The 26,982-nt window shown below is 50.1% G+C and overlaps 1 protein-coding gene across 4 annotated transcripts in view; it reads right to left on the bottom strand.

The window, feature by feature from the left end:
- Window positions 1–26,982, bottom strand: part of LOC142588058 (cysteine-rich motor neuron 1 protein-like) — a 165,773-nt gene that overhangs the window by 17,902 nt on the left and 120,889 nt on the right. For all 4 annotated transcript variants that reach the window (XM_075699503.1, XM_075699502.1, XM_075699500.1 and 1 more), the window contains exon 3: window positions 426–547. In XM_075699503.1, the coding sequence (XP_075555618.1) occupies window positions 426–547 (122 nt within the window). The remainder of the gene's footprint in view (window positions 1–425; window positions 548–26,982) is intronic.

Genomic DNA, 26,982 nt, shown 5'->3' with positions numbered 1-26,982 from the left:
AGAGAGGTTCTTTCAACGTATTTCGAAACTTATGAAAGCAAACTCGCAAAGATCCCCGCAGGCATATGCATCTTTGGTGTGGATAGCTATTCTTCAAACCTGCTGCCAGCTACGTGGTCTTTTTTTCTCTGCTTCACTGATGAACTCAGTTGTACATGCTGATAACAGCTCACACTATCCACATCTCTTCATCAGTTTTAGGAACAAACCCAATGCAAGTATCAACGAAACAGAGACCTATATTTTAGCAATGCGAGCCAGTGCTGGAATAATGTGGTCCGATTTTGAGTCAACATTGGCCTTGCTTTATTTTTACCCCCCTTTTTTTTTTGCTAGGGAATGATCATTACTAGGTAACACCTTTTTCCAAACATGGTTTGGAAGCGGTAAACCGAAACCCAAGTTCAAGTCTTTCTGTGACTCACCGGGGACGCACTCATAGGTGTCGCAGCAGGAACCGGGCTTGCTGTTCCCAGTTTTTACCAGGCGGCGCACCTCGTCTGGCTGGCAGTCCTTTCCAAGGCAATCGTTGGGGAGACAGGCACACCTGCATATGCCAATAAGATATGCAGCGTTATGCTGGCAACCAAAGTTTAGCTTGTAATACAGCTGCTATTGGCTCTTTGCACTGCTAGAAAATCGTTCTGCGGTGATGCTTCCATCGTAACTATTACTGTGCAGTGCTGAGCCCGTTCTTCCCTGCATATCTAAGCATGACAAACAATGCACCTGTGCTATGGTACAAGTACTATATTGCAAGTACGATGCAAGTACTCTATTGGCACAATGGGCGTTGTCTATTCATTTCGTCAGTGCATTTTGCTGTTACACAGCAGCACCCGTCATGAAGCACCAATGTAATTTAGTTTTGCTTGGGAAGTGGGAGGGAGTTCAAGCAGGAAGCAATGCTGAAAGTGAACATAACTTAAGAAGGTTCTGCTAAAATCCGACGACGCTTCAGTTTCGGCAAACTAATCATTTTCTCACCATATACTTTCTGTACACTCAGTTTTGGGTCTTTTGAATTTTTCTGCCTTCAACGAGGTTTGAGACTTAACGGGACCATGTGTGTCGAAAGGGCTTATAGTGGTTGCTGTAGTGTGTTTGCCACTCTGTACACGAGCTAGAGTATTTCATCTTAATTTGATTAACAACGAAGTTTGGATGGGTTAGTAGTCGTGACATTGCTTTACAGTGCAAAACATAAAAATAAAAGCAGAATGACTCTGCGCACTGTGAACCAGTGTTGACACCCAGGTCACAATTTCGATAGCGGAGCTTGTAGTGTGCAGCAGGATTGTGCAGGGTATGTAGTTCGCACACTGGGCGACTGTCAATAGGTGAAGCCCCAACAGTGACGGCACACTAGGAAGGAACAAAGACAGGACAAGGCGCTCATCCCAGCGCCTTGTCCTGTCTTTGTTCCTTCCTAGTGTGCCGTCACTGTTGGGGCTTCATCTATTGAAAGCTATGCACCAACTAGCCCCACAACGTGTTTTACTGGGCAACTAGTGCATCAGAGGTTGGACAGTTGGGTTTGCAATGTGAATGGTGGTTGTCAATGCACATTGTCAACCAATGCGTGTGCTGACTGACAGTGTATGCAATGCGCAGTCACGCTGCACTCCGCCATCCCTGTTGCTGGACTTTTTAGAAGTTGGACGGTATGGTTGCCAATGCGCAAAAATACTGATACACGTTAGTACTTCATAGAAGGACTACATTGTGGGGAATTCAGTGTGCGGCACGCTGTCAAGCGATGTGCCAGAAATTGGCCAGCAGGGTTGGAAGTATGGAGGAACGATTCTTCCAAGTGCCTACTTTGAACTATATTTCGCACTGATTGACAGCGCGATATGTATCGCGCAATCATTCTGCACACTTCCCACCCCCCCACTGCCCGAACTTATGAAGTGCAGTCGGCACTGCGAAGGCACAGTGCAGTGCGCACACTATCAACGGTTTCGCGAAGGGCGCAACACTGTCCAGTCCATGCGCAAACTGTGACTGACGACGTCAACACCGCAAAATCGTCCTGCACACTTCCAACCTCACTGTGTCCAAACTTTTGAACTGCTACTTTTGAACTGCGGTTGGCAGTGCGAAGGTTGATTGCACCCTCTTGTGCGGTGTGGCACACTGTCGGTCGGTGATGCGCAGACTGCGATTGACCACAGTGAGCATATCGTGCTCTGCGCAGTGCGCAGCTTCCGACTCCGCTGACACCCGCAACTCAACTTCGCGGAGGAAGCGCTCTCGATGTTGCTGCGCGCGCCTCGGTGCGGCCTGTTGGCTGGCTCCACGAGTTTGTTTGTTTGCTGTTTTTTTTTTTTTCGCCGGCCCGGCGCAACCGACCGGCCGGCGGTGTCCCGGCCGCGTCGTTGTACGTACCACGGAACGTACAAAAGGGCGCTCCCGATTCGGCCTGCACCCCAGTGGGGTGAGACAAATAACCGGCAAGAGAGAAAAAAAGAGAAAAAAAAACGGGGGAGGGAGCCAGAACGGCTCGACCACCATATCGGACAAGCGGCCCCGCCGTGGCGTCGGTGAGGGCGTCCTTGCCCTGGCGTCCTTCAAGGTCGCCCGCCCGCCCACCGGCCCCCGCCGCCGCCGCCGCCGCCACCACCTGCCTGGCCGAAATGTGGAGCGATGCCGCGTGGCGATTGTGCCTGCACGAACACGTGCTCTCTCTCGCGCGCTTTTTTTTTTTTTTTTTTTCGCGCGCTTTATTTTTTCGCGCCCGTCTGGCGCGCAGCAGAGACGGTCAAGTCGCAGAGGAGCACGCCGATGTAACTTGTTCGGCCGCGCGCCCGGGGAGCGTATGGTGCCGGGGAACAGTACAATTGTTACCTTGCCGAAATACAACATAAATGTCCTTTCCGTACGTACCTTTGCACACGCGTGTATAAACCCACCTAACGCATAAATAATCCTCCCCTTTCGCGCCGTTCTTTATTGTGGAGAAAGGACCCTAGCGGTCTCGAAACGTCATTTATGGTTTTATTTCCTCTCAAACCTTACACGAGTGTCTGTTTTATGTCGAAAACGCATCACCCTCGCCTGACAAATTTTCGTTGAACTTCGGACTATATAGGGTGCGTTTTTTTTTTATTTAGCTGCATCAATTTTTTAAGAATTGCACGTGGCAGACAGCACAATTTTAACCCTTCAACTAAATTAAATAACACGATGAGGCGCCCACTACTTCTACGAGCAGTGCTTAATTGACTAACAGAATCACACTTTTTCCATTACATTGAATTTGGATGAACTCTCAGGAGCACGCAAGTTTCGAGATAGTAATTTTCAAAGTGTCCGACGAAATGTGTTGACGTTCCACCTACTTTTGTGCTTCAATGTATAAAACAGCGTTTTCTTTAAAAAATAAATAGAATAACAGTGCATTTTTACCGCCAGTTTGACGGCGCATATCTCAAAATCGGTGCCACCCTTAGAATTCTTTCTCAGAATTCTTTCTACAATTCGTAGATTGAAATACGTGCGGTAAAGTAGTTATTTCAAAGGTAATTAACGTAATCATGTTAATTATTCGATTAAGCATATTTATTTATCGTAGAAAAGTAGTGGTCGCCTCACCTAGTAATTTAGATCAAGGGTTTTAATTGTGCTACCTGCCAAAGGCAATGAAAAACAAATTGGTGCACAAAAAAAAAAAAAAAAACGCTGTATACAATATTACCTATGGCGGCGAGGGTGTTAGTGGGGTCAGGAGAGTGAACAAAATTTACCTTCTCTCTCGGCACTTTTGCCATTTGGCACGTTTGCCATAAGCACGTCTGCGAGAGTGCGAGTTTTTGTAAAGAATTCATTGTAATGTGCGGCCTTCTTCAAAATTCCTGCCATCCTAAACTGACGAAATACCACTGCGGTGTTCGTTCTCAATCCCTCTTCCGAAGTGTATATAACCTTCAGTCTAATGTGAATGCATCGAAGAAACTCGTTCCTCACAGCTTGGCATCACTGCTGAGTCAAAGGTAACCTTCTAGCTTGAAACAACTAATAGCTTGCATTTGCCAATTAGCTTACATATCAATTACATTAGCTGAAAAAAAAAAAGTCGTTAAAACTTCGAGTGGATTCCGACTGGCTGTAGACTCTCTTTCAGAGATAAAGGGCAGGTGTACCGCCTTTCTTGTGGGTGGATCTCGTTCGTAATTCTTAGGTTGTCGCCGATGCAGAGGTCATCGTCGAGTGTCAACGCCCCCCTGCGTGCAGGAACGCCGGCATTCGCGGCGCGCGCACGCTTTGATATCCAACGCATCGGCTCTCGGGTGCGGATATTTTGTCCTCGATATAGTTTTTCGAGTAGCCTACCTGCTTGCTTGCGAGTACACGTACGACCAGGCCATATATATATATATATATATATATATATATATATATATATATATATATATATATATATATATATATATATATATATATATAGTATGCTCCTCCATCACCGACCTGCAGGGCCAGCCGCGGTCCCCATGGCGTGAGGGCCACTTAAGAAACGATCGGTATATACCATGCCTACTTCCGCTCTTATGCGTGTGTATGGTATACACAGAGTTCCATCCATCGCCCGCCTTCACGTACTGCAACACGTATCGCACGCAAGCACGCACGCACGCAGTATACCTTATGTACGCCGCGTATTACACGGACGGAATGTCAACTAGGGCGCAGTGCCGTGGGACGACGCTTCTGTATATCGGCGGGGGGCGCCATGTGCAAGTATACGTATGCGCGAGCACTCTGTTCGCCGCCGATATGCGAACACGATCTCGACTCGGAAGGCATCGTACTGTTTGTGTTTGCTTCTCGCATATGCGTCACGTGGTTTAGGGCTTTTTTCTTTTTTAAGTTTTCCTTCTGCTCGTATCGGGGTGTCCATATATGGTCCCACACCGATTTCGACAATACTGCCCGACCCGGAGGGTCGCGAGCTTTCGCAAACGCTGTAAGGAGAGGGAGGGGGAGTTTGGTGTTTAGAGGCGAACTGCGACGAAATTTTACGTTGACTGAATTAGGTATAATTGAGCAGTATATATACACAATCCCAGAGTTATAGTTCTAGTACAGGCATAGATATCGAAAAAAACGTGAATGGGAAAACGGCGCCGGCAGTAACTTCAATTGGTGAGAGCGTCGCACGTACACTAATACGAAGACGTGGGTTCGTATCCCACCTGCGGCCAGTTTTTTTTTTTCATATGCTTTAATTACCGTTTATTTACCATTTCCTTTAATTCACTTCAGAATTACAAATATTTTCCCCTATGCTATACTTCGTGTCATTGTTGGCTTCTCATGATTTCACTAGTGAAAATCGGGGACCTCGGTTTCTTTTCTTCTCGTTCGTAGATATGTGTGTGTATATATCCCATTGAAGCGACCCCGGGAAAGCCGGTAATTGTCTAATTTTCTCATTAGCAGCCTTTAACTAACACCTAAACAGACGACGCATCTTAGCCAAAGTCTCCGTGAATCCATTTCCCCTTCGCTTTCCTTTTTTTTTCCCTGCGAAATGTCGGCCCAGCACGTGGCCTTATTCAGTAAAAGTGTAAATCAATGTACAGATCACACCTTTACACCCCTCTGGGTGTAAATATGTGAATAATAGGCCGATTCACGTGCTTAGTAAATTTTAGGGGTGCAAATTAGGTTCCAGTGCAGTTCTTTTCCTTCCTCCATGGAGTACAATCTCTACTAAGTGGCACATCACGTGCACGCGTCACGAAATACTCGCGGATGGATTCGAAGAAGGACAACGTCGGAGGGGTGACTGCGTGGTTTATGTATACGGTTCCCCAGCTAACGTTAGCCAAGCCGTCTAACTAAAAAAGAAAGGTTTAAAAGAAAGCACACGGTGCAAGCTACAATTTTAAGACCTACGCTCTAAAAAGAGTTGCACCCTTTTGGGGTGTATATTTGCCACACAACGATAATCGCCATCTGCCTTGCCCGCATTTCCTTTTCTTTAACGCTGCGAGCCCGGTACTCCCAAGTCACGAACGGCATGCGCTTTATCAGCATGACGGAGCATTCTCGACAGGAAAGTAGCGAGCGCAGCGTTTTCAGGAAAGGAAATGCGGGCAAGACTGATGACGATCGTGGTTGTGTGGCAAATATACACCCCAAAGGGTGTAAACTTTTTTTAAGGGTGCACGGTGTATTCGGTCGTCAGAGGTCTGACGACCGAACACACCGTAGGCCTTCAAGTCGTAACTTGCACCGAAGTATTGAAATTTGTTTTTGTCTTGTTTGTTTTCTCGTTAAAAAGCTAGGCTATATAACGCTTGCCTGGACACGCGGTATAGAAACGACGTTCCTCTCGACGGGCGAAGCATGCAAGTCGCGGTCCTAATCTTCGTTCTCCTCGTGCGGCGAGCGGACTCCTTATTTCTTGTTCTTTTTAAAGCTCTGCAGGAATTTTTTTAAATCTCCGCAGGAAAGAACGCTGTGCGATATATACCACGAGCGAAATCTCTGTATAACGACCGCGCTCGGGAATATAACGAACGATATATCGCCGACCCAAGTTTCGCAATTCTCGCGCGCGACGTTCTTTTGAAGCCGGCCGAACGAACGTTTCTCAACGACAATAATCTCTAAAAGGTATATATATATATAATCGTACTTTTCCGTACGAAAATTACCAGAGAGAAAACTCGTGCGCTGCGACCGTTCCGAGCCATCGAGGGAATTACGCGTAGCCTACACGCGGATTCGTCTAATCTAGGTGCTTGCGGCTTCAAACGTTCGTGCGACGTTATTTTATGACGCTTCATCTTTCTAAATTAAAAAAAAAAGACGCAGGGGATTATATATATATATATATATATTCTGAACGTGCGAAGGCAATGCGTTTCGGCGGACATGCATAGGCTGAGCGAATCGTTCCGCTTATGAAAGCCATCAATGTCGCAACGTCGCAAAGCTTTTTGAAGCCATGAAGGACACAAGTTTAGGCAAATCCATCGTACTGTATGCGCTCATAATTCCCGCGCCAGATATGAACCGGCATGCTTGAAGCTCCCGTAGACATTGCAACACTACAGTTTCTTCTGGTAATGTTTTTTGTTGTAAGTTCTACATGTACTGTGCAGAAAACGAACGTTGCGGGCTACCACGACAGAATCCCTGTAGCGACCTCTATGGGGAATTGTAGCGAATTAGGCTGGCCGAGGTTTCGCAGCGTATATAGGCGCGCGTTCCTTTTTAAAAAGAAGCCAGCCGAACCGCGTTTCTAGAGTGTAATCTCCCAAGGCGTATTGCGACCCCATAACCTCGGTACTCGGGCGATAGTGGAGACGCGCGGTAAGTGAAATACAAGTGTGGCAGTTTACGTGGGGTCCTAAGGGCATGGGAGAAATCGCTGTTCGGAACACACACACACACACACACACACACACACACACACACACACACACACACACACACACACACACACACACACACACACACACACACACACACACACACACACACGTAAACATACATCGTCGTAAACATAAAGTTTTGGTCGTATCGGATGTCGCTTCGGTGGTTGCGCTCGAGGTTGTGTTTGTCGTCGTTATCCAAGTGTTCTTACTTTCTTATTTTGATTCAATTTAGGTTTGGCTTTAATATATATGAATTAGGTTCGGAAAAATGAAAAAGAAATAGCAGGAAGCATGTATTCGGGACAAGCCGTCATTGGGCTGTAGAGCGAAACTGTATGGTGAACGAACTCATGCCGTTGCATCTCTCCCGCAGGGCGCTGACATTACAATTACAGGGAAGACTACGTACATACTGTGACACGGTTACGTATATGCGATGCATATACTATTAAAAATTGTATTCATAAATAAACTTAATAAAAGGCTACAGTAAAGCTTGTTGGAACTTCTTGTTACTGCTCACGACGATCCGACCAACGTTTATCTTCAGCATAACGGATGCAGCATAACCGTAGCGGGAACGGTTATGCAAATCCCAATTCTCACTATAGAAAAAAATGAAGAAGGAACGCTTATATTAAAACGCACTTAAAACTCTTATTAATCCATACATAAACTTTTTTTTTCCTGTTCACATTGGTTCTACCGAAACTGTTACGTACGTCCTACTTCTGCTTTAAAAAAAAAAGCATATACTACAACCTTACAGGTCACCGCGCGCTTTCCAACTGTTAGAACGGACGTTTGGGCGAGTTGGTAAGGCATATTTGAAACAGAACAGCGCGGTTTTGACGGGGACAGCAGGGAGAAACGACGCGGACGAGCCCCAACTGATTCCGCACTCCTCTTCATTTCGCGGTTTTTCTCGCCGATTTTTTATATATCCATCGCGCGCTTGTACGTTTCCCGATTTGCTTCGTCACGCTCACCGTGCGTCACACAGCAGCCGCAGCGGCGGGGTTCAACGTCCTGGTGACGCCTCGTCATGGCTGCTCGCTCGCTCGTTTAACGTCTCGCGCTGCCGGAACGGGCTCCTCGTCCTCGTATACGTCATTCTAGGTACAGCTTGCCGAAGCGCACGACAAGCGTTCCATGTGTCTGCATAGACGGACGTCAAGACTGCTTGACTGCATTTCGACTGCGGTAATGGTCGGCGCGCTATAGCGTGTGGTTCGGTGTTATCGAAAACGCATCTTGCCGAGACATCCTCGCTCGCTCGCTCAGTGGACGCGCCCGACGACGCTACTTTTCTTAACTTTTTGTTTTAAACATCCGAGCGATTTGAGTAGATTGCATCCGTGGACCACCGGAACTATACAGATAACCCACTGCGAATGCTTCGTGCGGGTCAACTGTGGACGATCTACGGGCGGGTCGCTTCGCAAGATCCTGCGGGTTATACAGTCCTACAGTCCCGGACTCTTTTTCGATACGCCCAAAGCCATCGCTTTCAGTACTGGTACCAACGAGGAAATGACTGTCTGCAACTGCTTCCACGCGGTCGTAGGAATAGCGCTTTGTGCGGTGATTGTGACTACGTTGCGGTTCGGTATTCGTGAACAGTCCGCTTCCCTGGGAGTTCGAGATGGCCACGTGCTGTCCGCGTGCTCGGGTGACAAAAAAAAAAAAAAAAAAAAAGTGTCTCCTCGGCAGTTGCTTCCAGCGCGCATTTCCCCCGAAGTAACATCTCGAAACGTATCAACGACGCACTTTCGTCGGCCATTCGGAGAGACTGGTGCGTTTAGGACGTTAACCGGCATTTCCGGTCACGTGTGTTCGTGCGCGCGCGTGTGTTGTGCGACCACGTTGGGCGTGGCGCATGGGAACGGAGGACGAGGAACGCGCGTTGGTGTTGCGTGACCGTGGAAGATGTTTGCAATGGCCGTTGGTGCCGCGATACGTGACTCCGCGGTCGCCTTCTTTTTGTGCGGGTTTGTGTGAACGGTGCGTGTATATATATGTACGATATGGCTCCGCCCACCAACTCCCACAGGATTTTTCTTTTGTTTACGTCGTGTGGTGCGCCGACGAGGCTTTCGTTTGCCGGTGCCGACAGGCAGGTCGACCTTCGACGCTACACGGTGAGTTTCGAAAGCGCTTCCTTGAAAAAATAATAATCAATGCGTGAAGCTTTGTGTTACTTCCTCAAAGCATCGCACGCGGCACCTATACTAGAGCACAATATATTCACTCTGAAGGCAGTTTGCAAAGCTATTGTCAGTGATCGATGCTGCTTAGTCCTAATTGGGACGAAAGATGGCGCTACGCTACGTAGAACGATGATACGGTGAGCAATTCTTTTGTTTCTTCCGCTTCCGGGTGACAAGGGTACAAGTATAAATTTGGTTTTCCTTGTGTGACTTGCAACGACTAGAACGCACTATAGGAGAGCGTACGACGCTCAACGAAGTAAAAAAAAAATATCACGTCGGAACGTTGGGGGGAAGGTTACTTTGGTTATTTCTCACATTTTCATGAGCACGCGCTCGTCATTGTTAACGTAAGGTGGGTGCACAATACCTCTGAATGTCAGCTTCAGCCAAACGAAACCATAACCACAACCATTCAACTATAAGAAAGGCATCACGCGGTTACAAAAAAAAAAAAAAGAAAAGAAAGGGAAAGAATACCGACAGCTATGCAAAAATGCTTTCATAACCCACATCTGTCCGTCACTCCGGCTTGAACGCGCGGTTACCTCTCTGCGCGTTCTTGCGAATAATGCCTATAGCCTTTTGTTACTCGGACAGGCCGCGGTGATTGTTAGAGGGAGCGACGCGACGTTTTAAAACCGGGCAGAACTGTTCCCGTCGGGTCACGCCATGCGCCGACGCTTGCATAAGCCATCGATTTGTGTTTTTTCAATTTTCGCCTTCTATCCGTCTGCCGAGTCTACCAAACCGTGGTCCGCTTCGTTCGCCCAGATCTCGCTTGGAGCGAGCGTGACGTCACGCCTCGCCCGCCTCGCAGAAGTATCAGCCAGGGTAGTTGCGTGGGCACAATCTGCCAGCATTCGAGAGAGCGCGCCGTCATGCCCATGCATACGAGGCTCCTGTATGTAAATCAGGGTGTTACTGTGATGTTACTACCGTAGATACAAAGACAGCAGTCCTGAGAAAAACCAGAGATTCGTAGCGAAAGAACTTCGCCGGATGACGTGTTCGCCGCAGGAAACGAGCAAAGAAACAGGGTTGGGAGGTACAGGTAAGAAATGCCCGCAGAGTAAAAAAAAGAAGAAAAATATTACAATAATAAAAAAGAAATGCATGCAGCATTGTCAGAACTGCAGCGTCAGCCAACGAGCAGTATAGGAGCATACCGCTACGGTACGACGGTTGTTCCCCGACTGCGTCGTCTGCTTTCGAGCACAGAGGCGACAGACGACGCTATTGCAACCGTTCGGAAATACTCTCCGTCTCATAAATACGGTGCAGCGTGGCTAGAGACGCTGCGTCAGCCAACGAGCAGCGGGAGGTACGCACCGTTGCGCGCGACCGTTGTTCCGCGACTGGGAGTCGTCTGCTTTGGAGGGCAGAAGCAGACGAAGCTGTTGCAGAGCCATTCCGATACTCTCCGTGCCACAATTCCGCGCAGCATTGCGAGAGCTGGCGCTACAGCGTTGGCGAACGACCTGCGGGAACACGCTGCTACGGAGCGTTGTTCCGCGACTGCGTCGTCTGCTTTTGAGATCAGACAGCCGGTTAGATAATCACCGTCTGGAAAGTACCGTGCGAAGTTGTGAGTGCGAAGTTTAGAGGCAGGCGGCGATGGGGCCTGTGGTGCACATTGAGCGCAGCACTGCTCCGTAGTTACGTCGTCTGCTCTTCAGCACAAACGCCATGGGACGATTGTTGATACCGTTTAGCTATGGCGTTTCGAAAAAAAGAAAAAAAAAAAACGCGTTCAGCACTGTGACAGCTAGAGTTGCAGCGTCAATCAGATGTGCGGGTGCACATCGCCGCTTCGTCGTGTTAGTTGTTACAGCTTCCACGCTTTGGTCGCGACGCACATGTGGCGTCGTCTGCTCTAGATTTTTTTTATTTGGCGCTTTTGCATGCGTGCAACTTTCCTTTAGGCGTACAAGGTTATGGACGCGAAGTAACGGAAACGTCGGTTAAACATGAAGCTACTTCCTTCTGATCGCCGAGTCGCCACGTCTGTGCGATCACTTATAGTGGTATTCAAAGTGGGCTGGTTAATACGAATTCAGGGCGTGTGCACCGCCCGCCTTCCCAAACACACTTTTTGTTTTCAATTCCTTCTTCAGTCACGTATCTGTTGCGATAGCGCCAAAGTAAATTACAATCCCGACAGCCGAGAGATCTTCTGCTGCTGGTAGCACAGGGAATGCGGATCTTATTCCTATGGAAAGCGCTTGATCCTGACTTTTCCGGATGCACTGCGGATTCCTTAAGTGCTCCAAGACGAATACACCAGGACCAGAGGCGGGCACAGACTGTCTTGTATCCTTGGACTGCGACTATTGGCGCAACCGGCGCGGCTCTTCCCACAGCCTCCGGAATGCTGCACGGTATTAAAGCGAGATAGGGAAAAAGTTACCGAGTCGCTCTGGCACAATATACTTGACCGACGCAGATCCATCAAAGGAACCCGTTTGCTCGCAACAATGCCGCATTTTCTCGGCTGACGCGGTGGTCCCTCTCGTGGTCTGCGCCCTCTTTGTGCGATTTTTTTTCTTCTTCTATAGAAAAAAGGCGGCCACAGCGTGGCAGGTACTGTTCATCTTTTCGTGAGATGACAGCTGGCCTCTCGGAACAACGAATGCGGAATGCCATTATTCATGTCGCCTTCCCCCACCCCATCTTTTCTCCGCCACGCACCGCTGGTTTTTGTTTCTTTTCTTTTTTTTTTTTAGAGAGAGAGAAAAGTTACGTATGCCTACGAAGATTGCTTGGCGCGCCGTTCCGTGTCGTTTTCCGGTCGCTTCGTCTCAAAGGGCTTCTCTGGCGTAGTTGACGCTAGTTTCTCGGATAAAAACGAAACTTTGTCCGCCTCAGCGTTCCGCGGGCGGTGTGGTGCATTTCTGACGAGGCGGAACGGTGTTACAGCTCGCAAGAAAAGTTTTGGTGGTGCAGCGTGGTTGTTCAGCCATGATTTCCATAAAGGAAGGACGTACAACGCCGTGCTTTCTCCGTAAAGAAAGAATATGCATAAAGCGCCGCGTTTGCTGCAGCGCGCCAGGTACCGTTTGCATATCACGTGATGAGGCCTACTTCCACACGAGTCTTCCTTTTCTTTTTTTTGGCTGGGCGTCAATATTGTGACGCCATGCTCCATCCTAGGCTATTTCTCTCGATTTCTCCATAACCGTCTAGGCTGCCAGGCTTTCAGCCTTTTAGGGTGCGGTTTGGCATTATGCGTCGTTTGAGTGCGTGGAAACAATCGCCCAAACTCTCTGTGAATGTCCCCGCTTCACTGCGGCCCAGGAAAGAACTTTCAAGATTCTTAGATAGTCCTGACAGACGGCCTTTGTCGGAGGAAAGGGGTCCTGGTAAGCTGACCTGGAAAGGGTCCTGGTAAGCTGACCTAAAGCTCCTCCATCCACGCGTCAACGCCGCTGGTCGGCGAAAACGTGTATGGAGGAGCTTTAAGCTGACGGAGACCGCCCTCAGCACAGATGGCTTTGAAAGCGTTGTTGCGCCTCTTGCGGAGAACTGGTCTTAGAGACAAGACTTTAAGCAGTGTCGTATTCTCCTTTCCTTTTTCCTCTTTCTTTTTACTCTTCTTTCCTTTTCTGTAATATCTCTCCTCTGTTATCTTTTGTTCACTTTACCCCCTTTCCGGCCCAGCACAGGGTAGCCAGCCGGTCTGAGAACTGGCTAACCTCCCTGTCTTTCCGTCTATTCATGCTTCCTTTTTTTTTTTTCGTTCTTCCCGCAGACTGTACAGTGGATAGCCGGTTACCCGGTTGGTAACTCTTAAAGCGGCCCAACTTTTTCGCGACGTCGGTCAACGTTTTCCAGTGGAGTGCTATTTTGCGTATACTAGCCTCCCAGCGGCGTATATTTGCTTATTTACTTTGAGCTTGGAATATATCTTAGGTGTGGGTCCATTTTGGCCTCTTCCCGTTTCGATCGCGATTATAGCGGCGTACATTATAAGACTAGTCCGGGCGGCCATGTTTGGCCATTCATTTGCTGATGTGGCTTGTCGCGGCGGCTATGGCATTTCTACACTAGACTGTGCTTTCACCGAGGCCGTAGGTGATGATTGCAAGCGCTTAATGCGGCTATTCGTGGATATTTCCGCATGTAAGCTTCGTATCTCTCCGCAGCGACACTTTATTAATATATATATATATATATATATATATATATATATATATATATATATATATATATAGTGGTTTCCAGCAAGTACGGACGCGAGCACAAGAACTTCTTGTGCCCGCGTCCGTACTTGCTGGACACCATTATACGTTCACCATGCGTCAACTGCCCCAGCAAACTACTCTACTAAAATATATGTGGCGCTTTACTTACAGGTAATAGTTCTCAATGGCTCCTCTTATATTGCCCGAATCCTTTCGTGCGTCATATGCCTTAAAATATTTTGTAAAAACTTTCCTACTATATCATATATAACCATCTTATGTATACCAAAAAATACAATAACAAGAGCAAGAAAAGAAAGCATCGTTGGATGTTCCCTTTCTTAACAATTTCGCCGCTACCTTGCACACACGTTCACACGTAAGTCGATTTATCGTTTCCATTTTTTTTTCTTTTCAGTTTGCGCGCATTGTTGCCTTGGTTAGGTTAGCTTTCCGATATCGATCCCTCGATTTTTATTGCCACCCTCGACAAGAACATCGACGCAGAAGGACAACAGAATCGTCATAAATACAAGTCGCGAATACTCTCTCTCTCTCTCTCGCTCTCTATCCTAGCCACTTCTCCGCACTTGTAACTCGATGCGGCCACACGTACAAGCCGCGTCCAGTGCCTCGTCAGGCCGCCGGCTGTCCATCGTCGCTTATCTCCGCGCTGTCCGCGTTCTCGCCGCGCTATCTTCGAATGCAAACAGCGACCCTTGTAACGGGGGCGCTCGTAACTTGTCAACGCGTCTCTCGGAAGCCAAACCGGGGTGAACGCCGCAGTCCCCTCTGGAAGAGATAACCTCCCACCCCCCCGTTCCCGCGCCCCTCCGGATACGCGTGGCAGATTCCGCGGATGCCTTTCCATCCGCAGAAGAGAGGCAACGTAGAAGAAAAGAAAGAACGTTACAGCAGCTGCCAGCACGCTTAAATTGGTGTCATTGTGAGACTCCTGTGGGTGCGAGGAAACCATCGAGCACCTATTGTGTACCTGCCCTGGCTACGATGTACAACGCCTCTCTCTGCGGGCAACCTTACACCAACTGGACCGTTCACCGAGTCAGATATTCGGACCGTGGCCACACTCGTCACCGGCACGAAAAGCGATTCGTGCACTAGTGCAATACTTGAAGTGCACCTGCTTAAGAGAGCGTTTATAGTGTCCCTCCCACACGCACTCAGTGCTTGCTCTCTCCCCTTTTTTCCTCTTTACATTCCCCTTTCCCCACCCCCAGTGTAGGGTAGCAAACAGGGTGCTCGTCTGGTTGACCTCCCTGCCTTCCCTGCCCCCCCCCCCTCTCTCTCTCTCTCTCTCTCTCTCTCTCTCTCTCTCTCTCTCTCTCTCTCTCTCTCTCTCCGTACTTTCCAGGACGTGCGCGCACACATTCGAATAGAGTACACCGATGTAGAGTTGGGAGCGTTGACGACGGGCCTGGCAGGGGATGTCGTCGATTGGGTGTAGCGCGGATTGAGACGACCGCAGTGGTGTCTGCACCACGTCGGTTTACGGGTGCAAGCAATTGTATGCGTCGAGAAACACTTGGTGTGGGACGAGTCGGGTTCGGCGTGTACGAATGTGACTTGTGAGATGGACACTCTGGTTCGTGTAGTACGTGTCAGGCATCGCTGAAGCGCCGCACTTTTACGTTGAGCTTCCTCCCGGTGAAAACGAGTCCAACTTCGTCGTGTGCTCTACACTTGCAAATGGTTTATAAGAATAGCGCAGCGTGCCTCGCAAGCGTGGACGAAAAATAGAAAAACGATAAAAAAACATAGGGTAAACATATTCTCACAGAACGTGGGGGGATCGGGGTAACTTCTCTTCTCCTTGAGCATATGTACGCACCGAAGCAGCTTTGCCGTGTGACATTGCAACCTCAGACGCAAGAGTTCGTCAGAGCTGGCTTCTCCGCAATAGGAGGCTCCATGAGGTGAAGCCCGCTTTGCGGTTTCCTTCACCTCGCACGCGCGTGCGCTTGCCTCTATGGCCCACGGGTTTTCATCCCTGTGCGCTTAACCGAGATCGTTCCCACGGCAAAGGCGAACGTCGCCAGTAAATGCGTGCATGAGGGAGGGAAAGTTACTATGGCGATATGGTTTGCATGGTTTTTTTTGCTCGAGTAATTGAGTTAATGCAGTTAGTCGCTGCAATCTAGAGGCAGGTGCTAATTACTACTGCGAAATCAATCACCCGAACGTTCGAGGCACGTCTTTCGGTGTTGGCGTTGCCGTGCTGTCACGGCATCGATGCGCATGCGCGTACCGCGCTTGGAGGTTTAGAAAGGCCTCTCCGGAAACAACAAAAACGTGCAGTGCGTTTCTTCGCAAAACGCGGTCCAAGCGCGAGTAGAGTCCACGGCGCGCTCAAGCGGTTCTGCCGGAGCCAGGGCGGCGGCGTTCTGGCTTCCGCGCTGCTCGCACTGGCGCTGTGTGCGGGCACGTTATTTGCGTTCCTGCCGAGCAAGTTGCGTGCCAACCACCAAACCGGGGTGCCTGATTCGCTGGTCTAAGTGGAACGTACAATAAACGTCAAGGAAACATCGAATCCTTCCTATGGGCGCCGACGCAACACCGACGGTGTTCCTTCGCTCGGCCATCTCGTGCTTCGATCACCGAGTTGTGACGCCTGCTGGAATGCCGTTGGCGGTACGCACGCCAACTTTCCGAAACGCGCCCCGCTAAGCCTTGCTTTCGCTTTCAGAGCTCAGTGTTCGGGCCGAAGCTGCCAGTTTCTCTCTCTCTCGCTCAACAAGAGAACGCCTGTAGCACATTGCGGTGTTCTTCTATAGAACGCACTTGAGGGAGACGGTTTCGCGAGTTCATTGTGATATCAGGCGGCTCTACCCACAACAGCGGGCGGCCGAGCCGGTCTTTTTAATCTTTCCGCAGTCTTCGTCGGCGCTCTCATCGTCGAGGCGAGAGCTTATCGATGTCCCCGATCTGCCGTGCACTTTCTCGCAGCGCAATCGGCATCAATTGACATCACTTCACGTAGTGTGAACACAGAGCTACTCGACAGTCCTGGGCAATCTCGAAAAGATTTTCACGCGTGTACATTTATCTCGCACCCCCTGTCACGTGCTTCGTCGCCTCGCAGCCACTTATCCGACTTCTTAAAAGGTACGCTGTATGAAGGCCGACGCTAAATTGCTCTATACGTAAACTATTGTTGCAAGGCTCCATTTTCATCCTCTTTGGCGGAAGAGAGTTAACTATTACTAGTCTGGGACTAGTCGGGGAAAATAGAGGTCGACCTTCCAGTTTTCACAGACGTGACACGGTGGAACCGCAGCGCCGATATACGGCAGTGTGACGTCACAAATTCAAAATAAAAATCGTACTTTCTCGTATTGCGGTCGTTGTGACGAAGGAAAGTTTTAGGTCTTACGGTTTCTTTTGAATACAATGTAGTCCCCCCTCTCCCCGCTTTGCGGACGTTTAACTATATACCGTCGGGGACAGCGTATAAGAAGGTCAGTCGCGCTAACCAATTACGTTAGCTCATTTAGTGATGTCACCACGTAGAAGTTTCTTTTTTTCTTGTATTTTTTTATCCGCGTTTCTTTCTCTAGGGAACTAACTATGCTTTGTAGCGCGGTGGCATACAGCGCCCATAGAGTGCGGTTTCCTGGGCGGAGCGCCGAACTAAATTATTCGTGTTTTTTTTTCTGCGAAGTATAAACGGGTTTAGAATTTTTAGAAATCCGTGACGTCACGGCGTAGTGGCGCGGAAGCTTCCCGGTAGTGTCGCCACTTTCGTTATGTTGTTATTAACTTTTCTGGAGCAGTCTGCAGGAGCGTAATTTACTAGTACAACCCAACTTAATAGCCGTCGTTAGTGTATCTTTAAAGGAAGGAGTGTGGGTTAGAAACATGTTGTTGGAACGAAGAATGCTAGGCATAACCTTGAGAGGCAGAAAGAGCGGTTTGGGTCAGAGAGCAAACGGGTATAGCCGCTATTCTAATTGACATTGAGAGATAACAATGGTGCTGGGCAGGTCACGTAACGCGCAGGTTAGATAACCGTTGGACCACTAGGGCTACAGAATGGGTACCAAGAGAAGGGAAGCGCAGTAGAAGAAGGCAGAAGACTAGGCGGTGCGATGAAATTAGGAAATTCGCGGATGCTAGTTGGAATCGGTTGGCGCAGGACAGGAGTAATTGGAAATCGCAGGGGGAGGCCTTCATCCTGCAGTGGACATAAAATAGGCTGGTATTGATGATGATGATGTGTATAATGAAGAAGTGCGAAACGACGGGACATTAAAAAAAAGAGGGGGGGGGGAGGGGAACTTCGTCCTGTTCTCCGATAGGCGGGCCAATGTCGCGGTGCCGCCTTGTGCGCCTATACACACGCACACCACCGCGCTTCTCCCAACGACGCACCCTCGTGTCAAGGAGGGGGCACGTATACCGCAGAGCGTGCCGTATGTCTCTCTACGTGCCTAATGCCCCGGGACCGTTACGGGTGAGCGGCGCCCGCCCGCCCGCTCGCCCGTCTTGGCTCGGCTTGTCTAGAAGTCATCCTCTCATATAAACACTCTTCCTCGTTTAATTTTGTTCGTTCTTTCTTCCTTCCTCGAGCTTTTGGTTACTGGCCGCGCGTTTCTCGTCTCCTTCGCCTTTGTTTCGCTCTTTTTTGTCATTCCATGGTTCCTGTCGCTCGCTTGCAGTAGCCTAGAAGAAGAAACAAGCACCGTCTACTGCTGCTTCTTTTTTGTTATCTTTATTTTAGGCAGGGTTTCCCGGCCTGTTGAGCGCGCAATGCATTCGCGGCTTCGGGGGGGGGGGGGGGGGCGGGGGGCGGAGGGGAGGACAGAGACTTGGAGGACAAAAGGAGGTGGTCGTCGACCGTGACCCGCCGGCAGAAGCAGCTCCGGCAGCGGAAAGAGTTGTGACGGCGCTCCGAAGCCTCTGGCGGTTCCCAGGAACCAGAGACGAGCGGGTTCCTTTTTGGTCGCATGCCGCCTAAAGGATGACGGAAGAAGCCGAGACATCACTGAGCGTATGAGAAAACGCCGGGGGGGTTTCCGCGGTTGATCGATGCGTGCGTGCGTGTGTCTGTGTGTGGCGTATGTAGACTCTCCGCAAGACGGTAACCACTATAAAAGCGAACGTACTAAAAAAAAAAGTTAGACGTACAACTGGCACTCTTTATATACTACGTAGTGTTCACCACCACCGCCATCATACATCGTCGGCCCTCTCCCGAGACGGATCCATCTCCAAGGAGGTGCCAGTCGACGTCTTTTTAAGCCTGCAAATTTCTTTTAAGTTTCCTCACGCCGTCTAATTCTCTGCCGTATTCTACTGCGCCTCGACTATGAGTAGCGGTAGTTTTGCCTCCCCCCTCCCCCCCCCCCACGACAAAACGCTAACGCGAGCTGGTACGCGTTGGGAATACGTGGCAAACAAGTTGGACGTCAGTGCCGTCGTCATATTCGGAGAGTGTATATCTTGCCAATTCCTCCGGTTTTAGCGGTTAAACAATGAAATCTCGCACACCCTAACCTGTGACGCATACATCGCACCCACTTTGGCATATTCCAAAGCGTTAGAAGCTAGAAACGCGTTTATGGGCTGGAAACTGTGTCCGGTGGCGCTAACTGCGTATGAAATTCGGAGGACGAGTCCCATGTCGCTGTCGCTGCATTGTCAAATAGTCGTCATCACGCCGCCGTCTTCGAACCGTCGCTATCATTCCATCGGCGTCGTTTCGTTGTTATCACAGGTTTGCCGTCGTGGTCTTTCCATCGTAGTCTTTGCGTCGTAGTTGCCTGCTTAGCTAGTAATGTTACTAACCCTACCGTTACCGAGTGCAGTTATTACCAACGTAATAAACGCTGTGATAACTAGGTAGGGACTACAGCCTCCTTTTTTTTTCTTCTTCTTTAGGAGTTTACGTATGCCTCGGTGCTGCTAAGTCCGTGTCCCTTGTGTAGTTGCCGCTCGCTGCACAACGCAGCAGCTCCCTCCGTTCCGCTCAGCTCACGCTGCTGACATACCCTCCGTGTGCGCGCGATACAGAGTCGCGCATTCGGCAACGCTTGCGGGTCATTCGAAGCCGCTCAGAGCTCGAGTTGAGTTGAGGTCGAGTCAACACGAGGGTTGTGGAAAGAAAAAAGGGCTACTGACCGTCTGCGTGTTTTTGCTGCTGCGCGCAGCGACGCTGCGCTCTGAAACTTTTTGTCTCTCTCTCTCTCTCTCTCTCTCTCGGGCGGAAACGTTATTTGCACGCTCGGAGTGTGTGCAGCCGCTATCTCCTCCGATCTCCTGCGCGCGCATGCGCGCACAAACAGCATGCAGCCTCGCTTTCACAGCTTGTTGCCTTCCTCTGTCGAGAGCTCGCCTCGCGGGCGCTGCCGGCCGGCTCCTTCGTTCCGCTCTGCCGTGCGTGTGCCTTGCGGAGATGCTTTTCGCGCTCACGGCCGATCCGGTGCTTTTTTTCAAAGCGAAGCTTTTCTTTGCGTCTTCCTTCCGACTATCCCCCGCTGCTGCCGGCTGCCGTCTTGTCGATTAGCTCTTACCGAATACGTGGGTCACGCTGAAAGTAAAGTGGTCGTCGTAGTCGTCGTACAGTTGTCATCTCTGCTGGCATCTGTGTTGCACGACTGGCCGGTATACCGGACGTAGTGCAAGCAAACAAAGGATATGGTGCGATTAAGGCGGCTCCACGGTATACCGGACGTAGTGCCAACAAACGCCGGGTATAGCGCGAATTGGGGCTGCCCGATTGGCCGGTGCCGGGTATAGTGCGAAGAAGCGCTGGGTATATAGCGTGGATTGAGGCGGCTCGCGATGGCAAGTGATGCACGTGAGAGCTGACGCGAGTTCCACGACGTTGTCATTAGAGAGTTCTAGCGTGACCGGTATTCCGCTAAACACGAGCGGACTGGGCGTTTTACCGGATGAGCGGAGGTACATGTGTTAACGGCCTGCATGGTGCAGCCACCTGGTGGCGCAGAGCTCAACGAAGCACGGCTAATGTTCCAGTAATCGAGTGTATTATATTTTGCTGGTGTAAATTTTCGGCAGCAACACGATTACTCCGTTGCCGAAAATTTATACCAGCAGCGAAGTGAAATGCACGGGGTTAATGCCTGGTTGAGCTCTGCGCCACCTGGTGGCTGCACCATGCAGGACGTTTACGTTTGCGCTTTCGCTCATCCGGTAATACTCTCTATTGCCATGCCGCCGCCGTCATTTCATCGCTTTCGTGCCATTGTGATCGCTCCATCGCGATCATGTCATGGTCACCTTTCCGCCGTTTCAGCTTTGTCGCTGTCGCTGCATTGTCAAATAGTCGTCATCACGCCGCCGTCTTTGAACCGTCGCTATCATTCCATCGGCGTCGTTTCGTTGTTATCACAGGTTTGCAGTCGTGGTCGTTCCATCGTAGTATTTGTGTCGTAGTGATTCCACTGTCGTCGTGCCGTTGTCGTGACGTCGCCTCCGTTCCAGCTCCGTCATTCCATTTGTCACACCATCGTCTTCGTGAAGTCGCCGTCGTAAAATCGGCATCATTCCAGCATCGGCACCACGTCGTCGTCACGCTGTCGTCGTCAAGTCATTGTCGGCACTCCAGTGCCGTCACGCCATCGTCGTTGCACCATAGTCACCCCATGGTCGTCATGCAGTGGCAGTCATACCAGCGTCGTCACCCTATACGGTCGTCACAGCGTCGTCGTCACTCCAGCGTCGTCATACCATGGTCGCGTGTAGTCGTCAACGTGGGGTTGTGGTCGTTCCATCGTGATTTTGTCGTAGTGATTTCAACCATTATTAACTGTATGCAAGGAGATCTTGGCGCTTGTTAGACGCTACCGGCTACACCTATTTTTCTCTCAAGGAATAGACGAGGTCAAAAAAGTTTGTATCGCTATGCCGTTCTCGCCGCGCGTTCGTCGTCATACGTGTCACGTGTATGATCGAGGGCAACATGTTTACCTCGAGCGAGTCGGTTCCCAGCGGAGTTCCGCTGGGAACTCTGCTGGGAACCGCCTCGCTCGACATACACTGTCCACCTGGGTCGTGCGGTCTGAAATTTTTTGAGGTCTGCAAGCTGCATGCAACATCGTTCTTCACAAATATCGATGAAATATTCGCTTAAACCGATTCCCACAGCGCGTGGTATCCGCAGATCTTTTTTTTTTTTCTTTAGCGCATTGACGCTGCCGCGCTAAAGCCGTCTATTCCCGAGAGAAATACAAACGGCTTCGCGAACTCGCCCCTCCCTGTAGTTTGCCCTCCGGTTCTGGCGGTGCTGCACGGTTTTAGCGGGGAGAGGGTGCGTACAGCTACACATGGCATGCTGTCTCTAGCTGTCTCTGCTAGAGCGTGACGCCAGCTTGGTTTCTCTCTCCTTGCGGTAGCAAGCGAGCGAGTGTTGTTTGTCCGTGGCTCGCAGTTCACCTGCTGTGTCTGCGCGGCCGCTGGCATCTTTACGAGCCCCGTGGAGGGTTTCGCGCCGGCGGAGAGGAGGAGGAGGAGGCTGTTCTGTCTGTGGTCGGCGTGAACAACGCGGAAGGCAGCGACAGCGGCCACTCGTGTGTTTCTGCAGCTCTTTCGGCGTCCGTTTCGGATACGGCCCCCACTTTATATATCTCTCCACTTTGTGTCTGTACCTCCGCTTTGTCTGTCTCTCCACTTTACCCATTTCTCCACTTTGTATATATATCCCTCCATATTATATAGAACTCCCTCCACTTTATATATCTCTGAGGATAGCTATAGGGCCTTGTTGGTACGGCATATCTTTACTTTGCTGTAGTGCTGTTGAAAGTTAGCGCTGTGTGTGTCAGATGTGCCTTTCTGTTGTCCTTGTTCAGCTTGCGCTACAGCAAACTAAGATCTCTCTCTCCATTTTATATATCTTCTTCCACTTAATGTCAGTCTCCCCTTCATATACCGCTCCATTTCATACATATCTCTCTCCACTTTGTTCCTCTCTCTCCACTTTATATCAACAAACTTCACCTGCCTCAAAAACTTTATCTCGCACTCAGTCGTGGACGGCACTGTCTGGCTCACGTGACTCTTGGGGTGGAGAGTGGAGCCAATCACAACTCTCCACCTTCTGCGACACTCGCACGCTGGGGTGGACACTAGTGATGCGCCTACCGCTCTCCACCTAGGCACTTACAGTGGAGAGCTGGAGCCAGTTGCCATTATTCTCCGCGTTTTGTGACACTGGCGTGCTGCGGTCGGCGCGAGTAATGCGCGTCCGCGCATGCGCAGCGGCAGCGTATAGCGCGCTACCAATCCCACGCGCGGTGGCTGGCTCAGTGCTGCGCGAACGAGGCGGCGCGAGCAGCAAGAACGCTGTCGTGAAGCTTTCTTTAAATATAGCACGCGAACCGTCTGGGTTTCGTGAAGGCTCGATCACGTGTCTTTGCGTCCAAGGCACCGGTATATCGCGGACGCAGCCTGTTCCTGAAAGACGAAAACGCATATGTAAACGCCAGTTCGCCCGCTTCCAGATTACAACTTACGACGCCAACAGCGCAAACTGACGCTTCCGCGACGGACTGCAACGCGGAAACAACCTGGATATTGTGTGCGCGGCTCTGACGGCACCGAACACGTTCGACGGGAATGTGACGCCAGGGGGGGGGGGGGGGGGGGGGGGGGGGGAGGAGCACGCGGAACGTGCTTCCGGCGTATTTGTGCATTTCCGACATGCAGCAGATGTAAAGGCGTTGTACGTCGGAAATAGGTTGCCAAGTTTAGCATTTAGAAATAAGGCGCTTGGAATCCCTATGCTGGGCCAACATTGTAGCCGAGTGAAGCCAGTGTGAACCAACCTTGGGCATACATTGGGCCAGTTACTGCACCGCCGACCGAGGTTCCACGCCGCGATCGCTTAACGCTGTGGTTACACGCAGCGACGCGAGATGGCGTTACCGGCGCGTTAAGTTTTCTACTAAATGTTACTAGAGGGAACTACGGCGCTGGCGGGTCATGCAGCCATACCATGGAAACGATGTACTGGGTAGTACTTGGATTTGTCTAATCTTTTTGCTTTGTGGCTTCGACGTTCTCCTGGTGCTATTTATTGCGCTTTGTCTTTCAAAATTTCTAAATAATGTTTTTCCAAGCGCACTAAGAGGAGCAAGTTTCTACGCAGGTGCACTTCATTGCGAATTGTTGCTTTTCAATAACACGGCATATAGCTCAAAAAGATAGCTTTAAAGTCGCAAGGCAGTCTGAAGCGAAAAAGGCGTGTGGAGTTTAGGCAGTCATGTGTACTGCACGTCATTGTCACCGTGAGACAGAGAAAGCTCAGTCGAATCCCGCTAATTCGACCTCGATTAATCCGAATTTTCGCTTAATTCGATAACATTGGAAATTTTCACAAGAAAACATAATCGCTATGGCTGAAAACTCGTTTAGTTCGAACATGAGAGCATGCCGCTTCAGTTAATTCGACCCCCACCGATGCTCCCTCATGCGCACAACGGCAGACACACACACACACACACAAAATTTGCAGACGACCCTACCGCCTCCCCAGGTGACGACAGTGACGGCAGTAACATGACTTGCAGTGATGATGACGACTTGCATTTTGCCCTGAACGATATGTTTCTTTCGATAATTTCGTGAACACCTGTCATAATGTCGAGGGCTGCGGGTCCCTGACGGACGGATACCTGTGCACTTATTGTAATTTCTATCGATGTAATCTGCTGACGATCGCAGACTACTTCAAGGTATATAAAAAAGAAGGTTGGAATCTATTCATTTTACCGCCATTCGTTAATTCGACCTTCGGTTAATACGACCAAAACTTGCGGTTTCCGCAAGGGTGGAATTAACGGGAGTCGAGTATATGTGCAGAATTGTGCCGGCGCACATGTAGGAGCCTACATGCTACTCTGCATGGGGAACGGGATCGGGGACAGAAAGTCTCCAGGAGGAGGAGCAGGGCGGGAAAGGGAAAAAGAAGGAACAAATATATATGATGGTGTGTACAGGTAGCACAAAAGTGATGATGCTGATGTTAACAGACTAGAGAGGGAGCGATAGAGAGAGAGAAATAGAAGAGAGGAAAGGCGGGAAGGTTAACCAGACGCAGGTCCGGTTTGCTACCCTGCAGTGGGGAAGGGGTGTAGGGATGAAAGAGAGGAGGGAGGGAAAGGGCACAGTTTAGCGCACGTTTGAAGGTTCGCACCTAGTCTACAAACGGTATCTCGGTAATTAGGCCGGTGTTTTGAAGGAACATGAAAATAAATTTTAAACTTTGCAGCACTTTGGCTCTAATTGTCGACACTTAGCTCCAGATTTTCGTAGGGTAACTTTAGTAGGAAGCTCTGCGACTGCAACATGTTTAAAAGTGTATACATCCCGCTATCTCGGCGCTCCGTTGCACTTCTTCCTACCACAGAGTGTGGAGGGGGGGGGTGGAGTTTTTGAGAGAGCTCACGCGGAGGCTTGAGTAACGACTCGGGACACACACGCACAGAGGCAGAAGTTCCACGTAGCGCGCGGCTCCAGCTGCTGTTTCGCTCGAGAGAGTTGTTGGCAGGCCGGTGGTGAGTCTCTAGGGGATCGGAGACGCAAGCAGTTGCTCCTCACTGTTGCTGCCCCTTTGTTTCTTTTCTTTCCTCATCTGGATGGCAGTTGTAGCGCGGAGGATGGATGAGTGCTACCGTAGAGACGCGTCTAATTGCCGCGGCTATTTTTAAGCACGAAGAGCTTGCGGAAAGGGGAGGGGGGGGGGGGTCGAACAGATTACGCGGAGCCTCTCGCAGAATCTCGGTTTCGCCGCAAGAAAGAGGAATGTCGTCCTATTGTCACTTTTTAAAAATTTTTCCAGTCTTGAGGGTGTGAACAGAAGAGCATGACCCCTTCAGAAGATATCTTGTTTTTCCTCTATATATTAGGGCCCGCGGCGAAGTTATTTCTTCAGCCCGTGTCGAGGAACGCGCCCACCTATACAGACGACAAGGAGTTGGTAGTTTCGTGGTCACGTGGTCAGACGACGGCTTACACTGTTACGTTCCTCTTTTGGTGCTGAACCTTAACGATTTTGACTGCGAGCTGGTGCAGCTTCACGTATATATATATATATATATATATATATATATATATATATATATATATATATATATATATATATATATATATATATATATACAGTGTGTGTGTGTGTGCGAGCGATACAGATTTTTATTGTTTTTCAATGTAATAATCGTTGCTATAAAAAACGTTCTCGTCCGTGTTCTCTCTTCTTGTCCCGTTTTTCTTTTCTTTCTTCTTTTCGCGCTGTCCCCATGTATGTACCAACGCGCAGGGCAAAGCGGAAGGTATATTTGTCACGGTTTCTGTTTCAGGAGGACGGCTATGGCACGTATAGCAACGGAGTCACGGCCGGCGCGCGCCCCGTATATACCTGGGCGAAAATAAAGGGCGGCCGTTAAACACGCGTCTACGCGGTACACGCGTGCGGATGAAACCCGCGTGCTCAGCGGACGGCAACGAGGAAAGCTGTGTGGGCGCTCTCTCGCGATGACGACGACGACGACGAAGGCGCCGGTGTTTGCGCTCCGGAGCGTCTCGTCGTTTGCCGCCACAAATGCCGCCAAAGCCGCTGCTGCTGTTCCTGCTCGGCCGGGAGGAGTGTTTTACGCGTCGCTGCGCGCGCAGCGAGCGTGCGAGCGAGCTAGCGCCGCCGTTCCTGTCGGTGCGAGAAACGAGCCGAGAGTCTTTGCTGCGAGACGCGTATCTGCAGTGCGTACACGCAGTTCTCGCATCGCGAGCACGGTTTGCGCGCAGGAGGAGCTGCGTTCTGACCACGAGAAGAAGCGGCTCCCGTTAACATCTCCAATGGCGTCCCGGAATAGGGGCTGCCACTCAGGCGCACAGCAAGCAACTCTCTTATTAACTTCTTGAATAAAATGTTTCTGCCACCACGTTAACATATACCTTTTTTTTTTCGCGAGGAGTCTCTCTCTCTCTCTCTCTCTCTCTCTCTCTCTGTGTGTGTGTGTGTGTGTGTGTGTGTGTGTTCGCGTGCGCGCGCACACATTTATGAGATTCTTTGCTCGTGCGCATGCGTGTGTTCGGGCACGTGTGTGTCTCCCTGTATGTTTTCGTGCGTGTGCATGCTTACCCGGGTATTTTGTTCGTACCTGCGTTCTGTACATACGCGTGTCTGCACGTGTGTGCGCCATTCGCTCCACCGTTTTCCTC

Source organism: Dermacentor variabilis, chromosome 7 (assembly GCF_050947875.1).
Source record: "Dermacentor variabilis isolate Ectoservices chromosome 7, ASM5094787v1, whole genome shotgun sequence".
Lineage (NCBI taxonomy): Eukaryota > Metazoa > Arthropoda > Arachnida > Ixodida > Ixodidae > Dermacentor > Dermacentor variabilis.
This window is presented reverse-complemented; position numbering and strand designations above follow the sequence as displayed.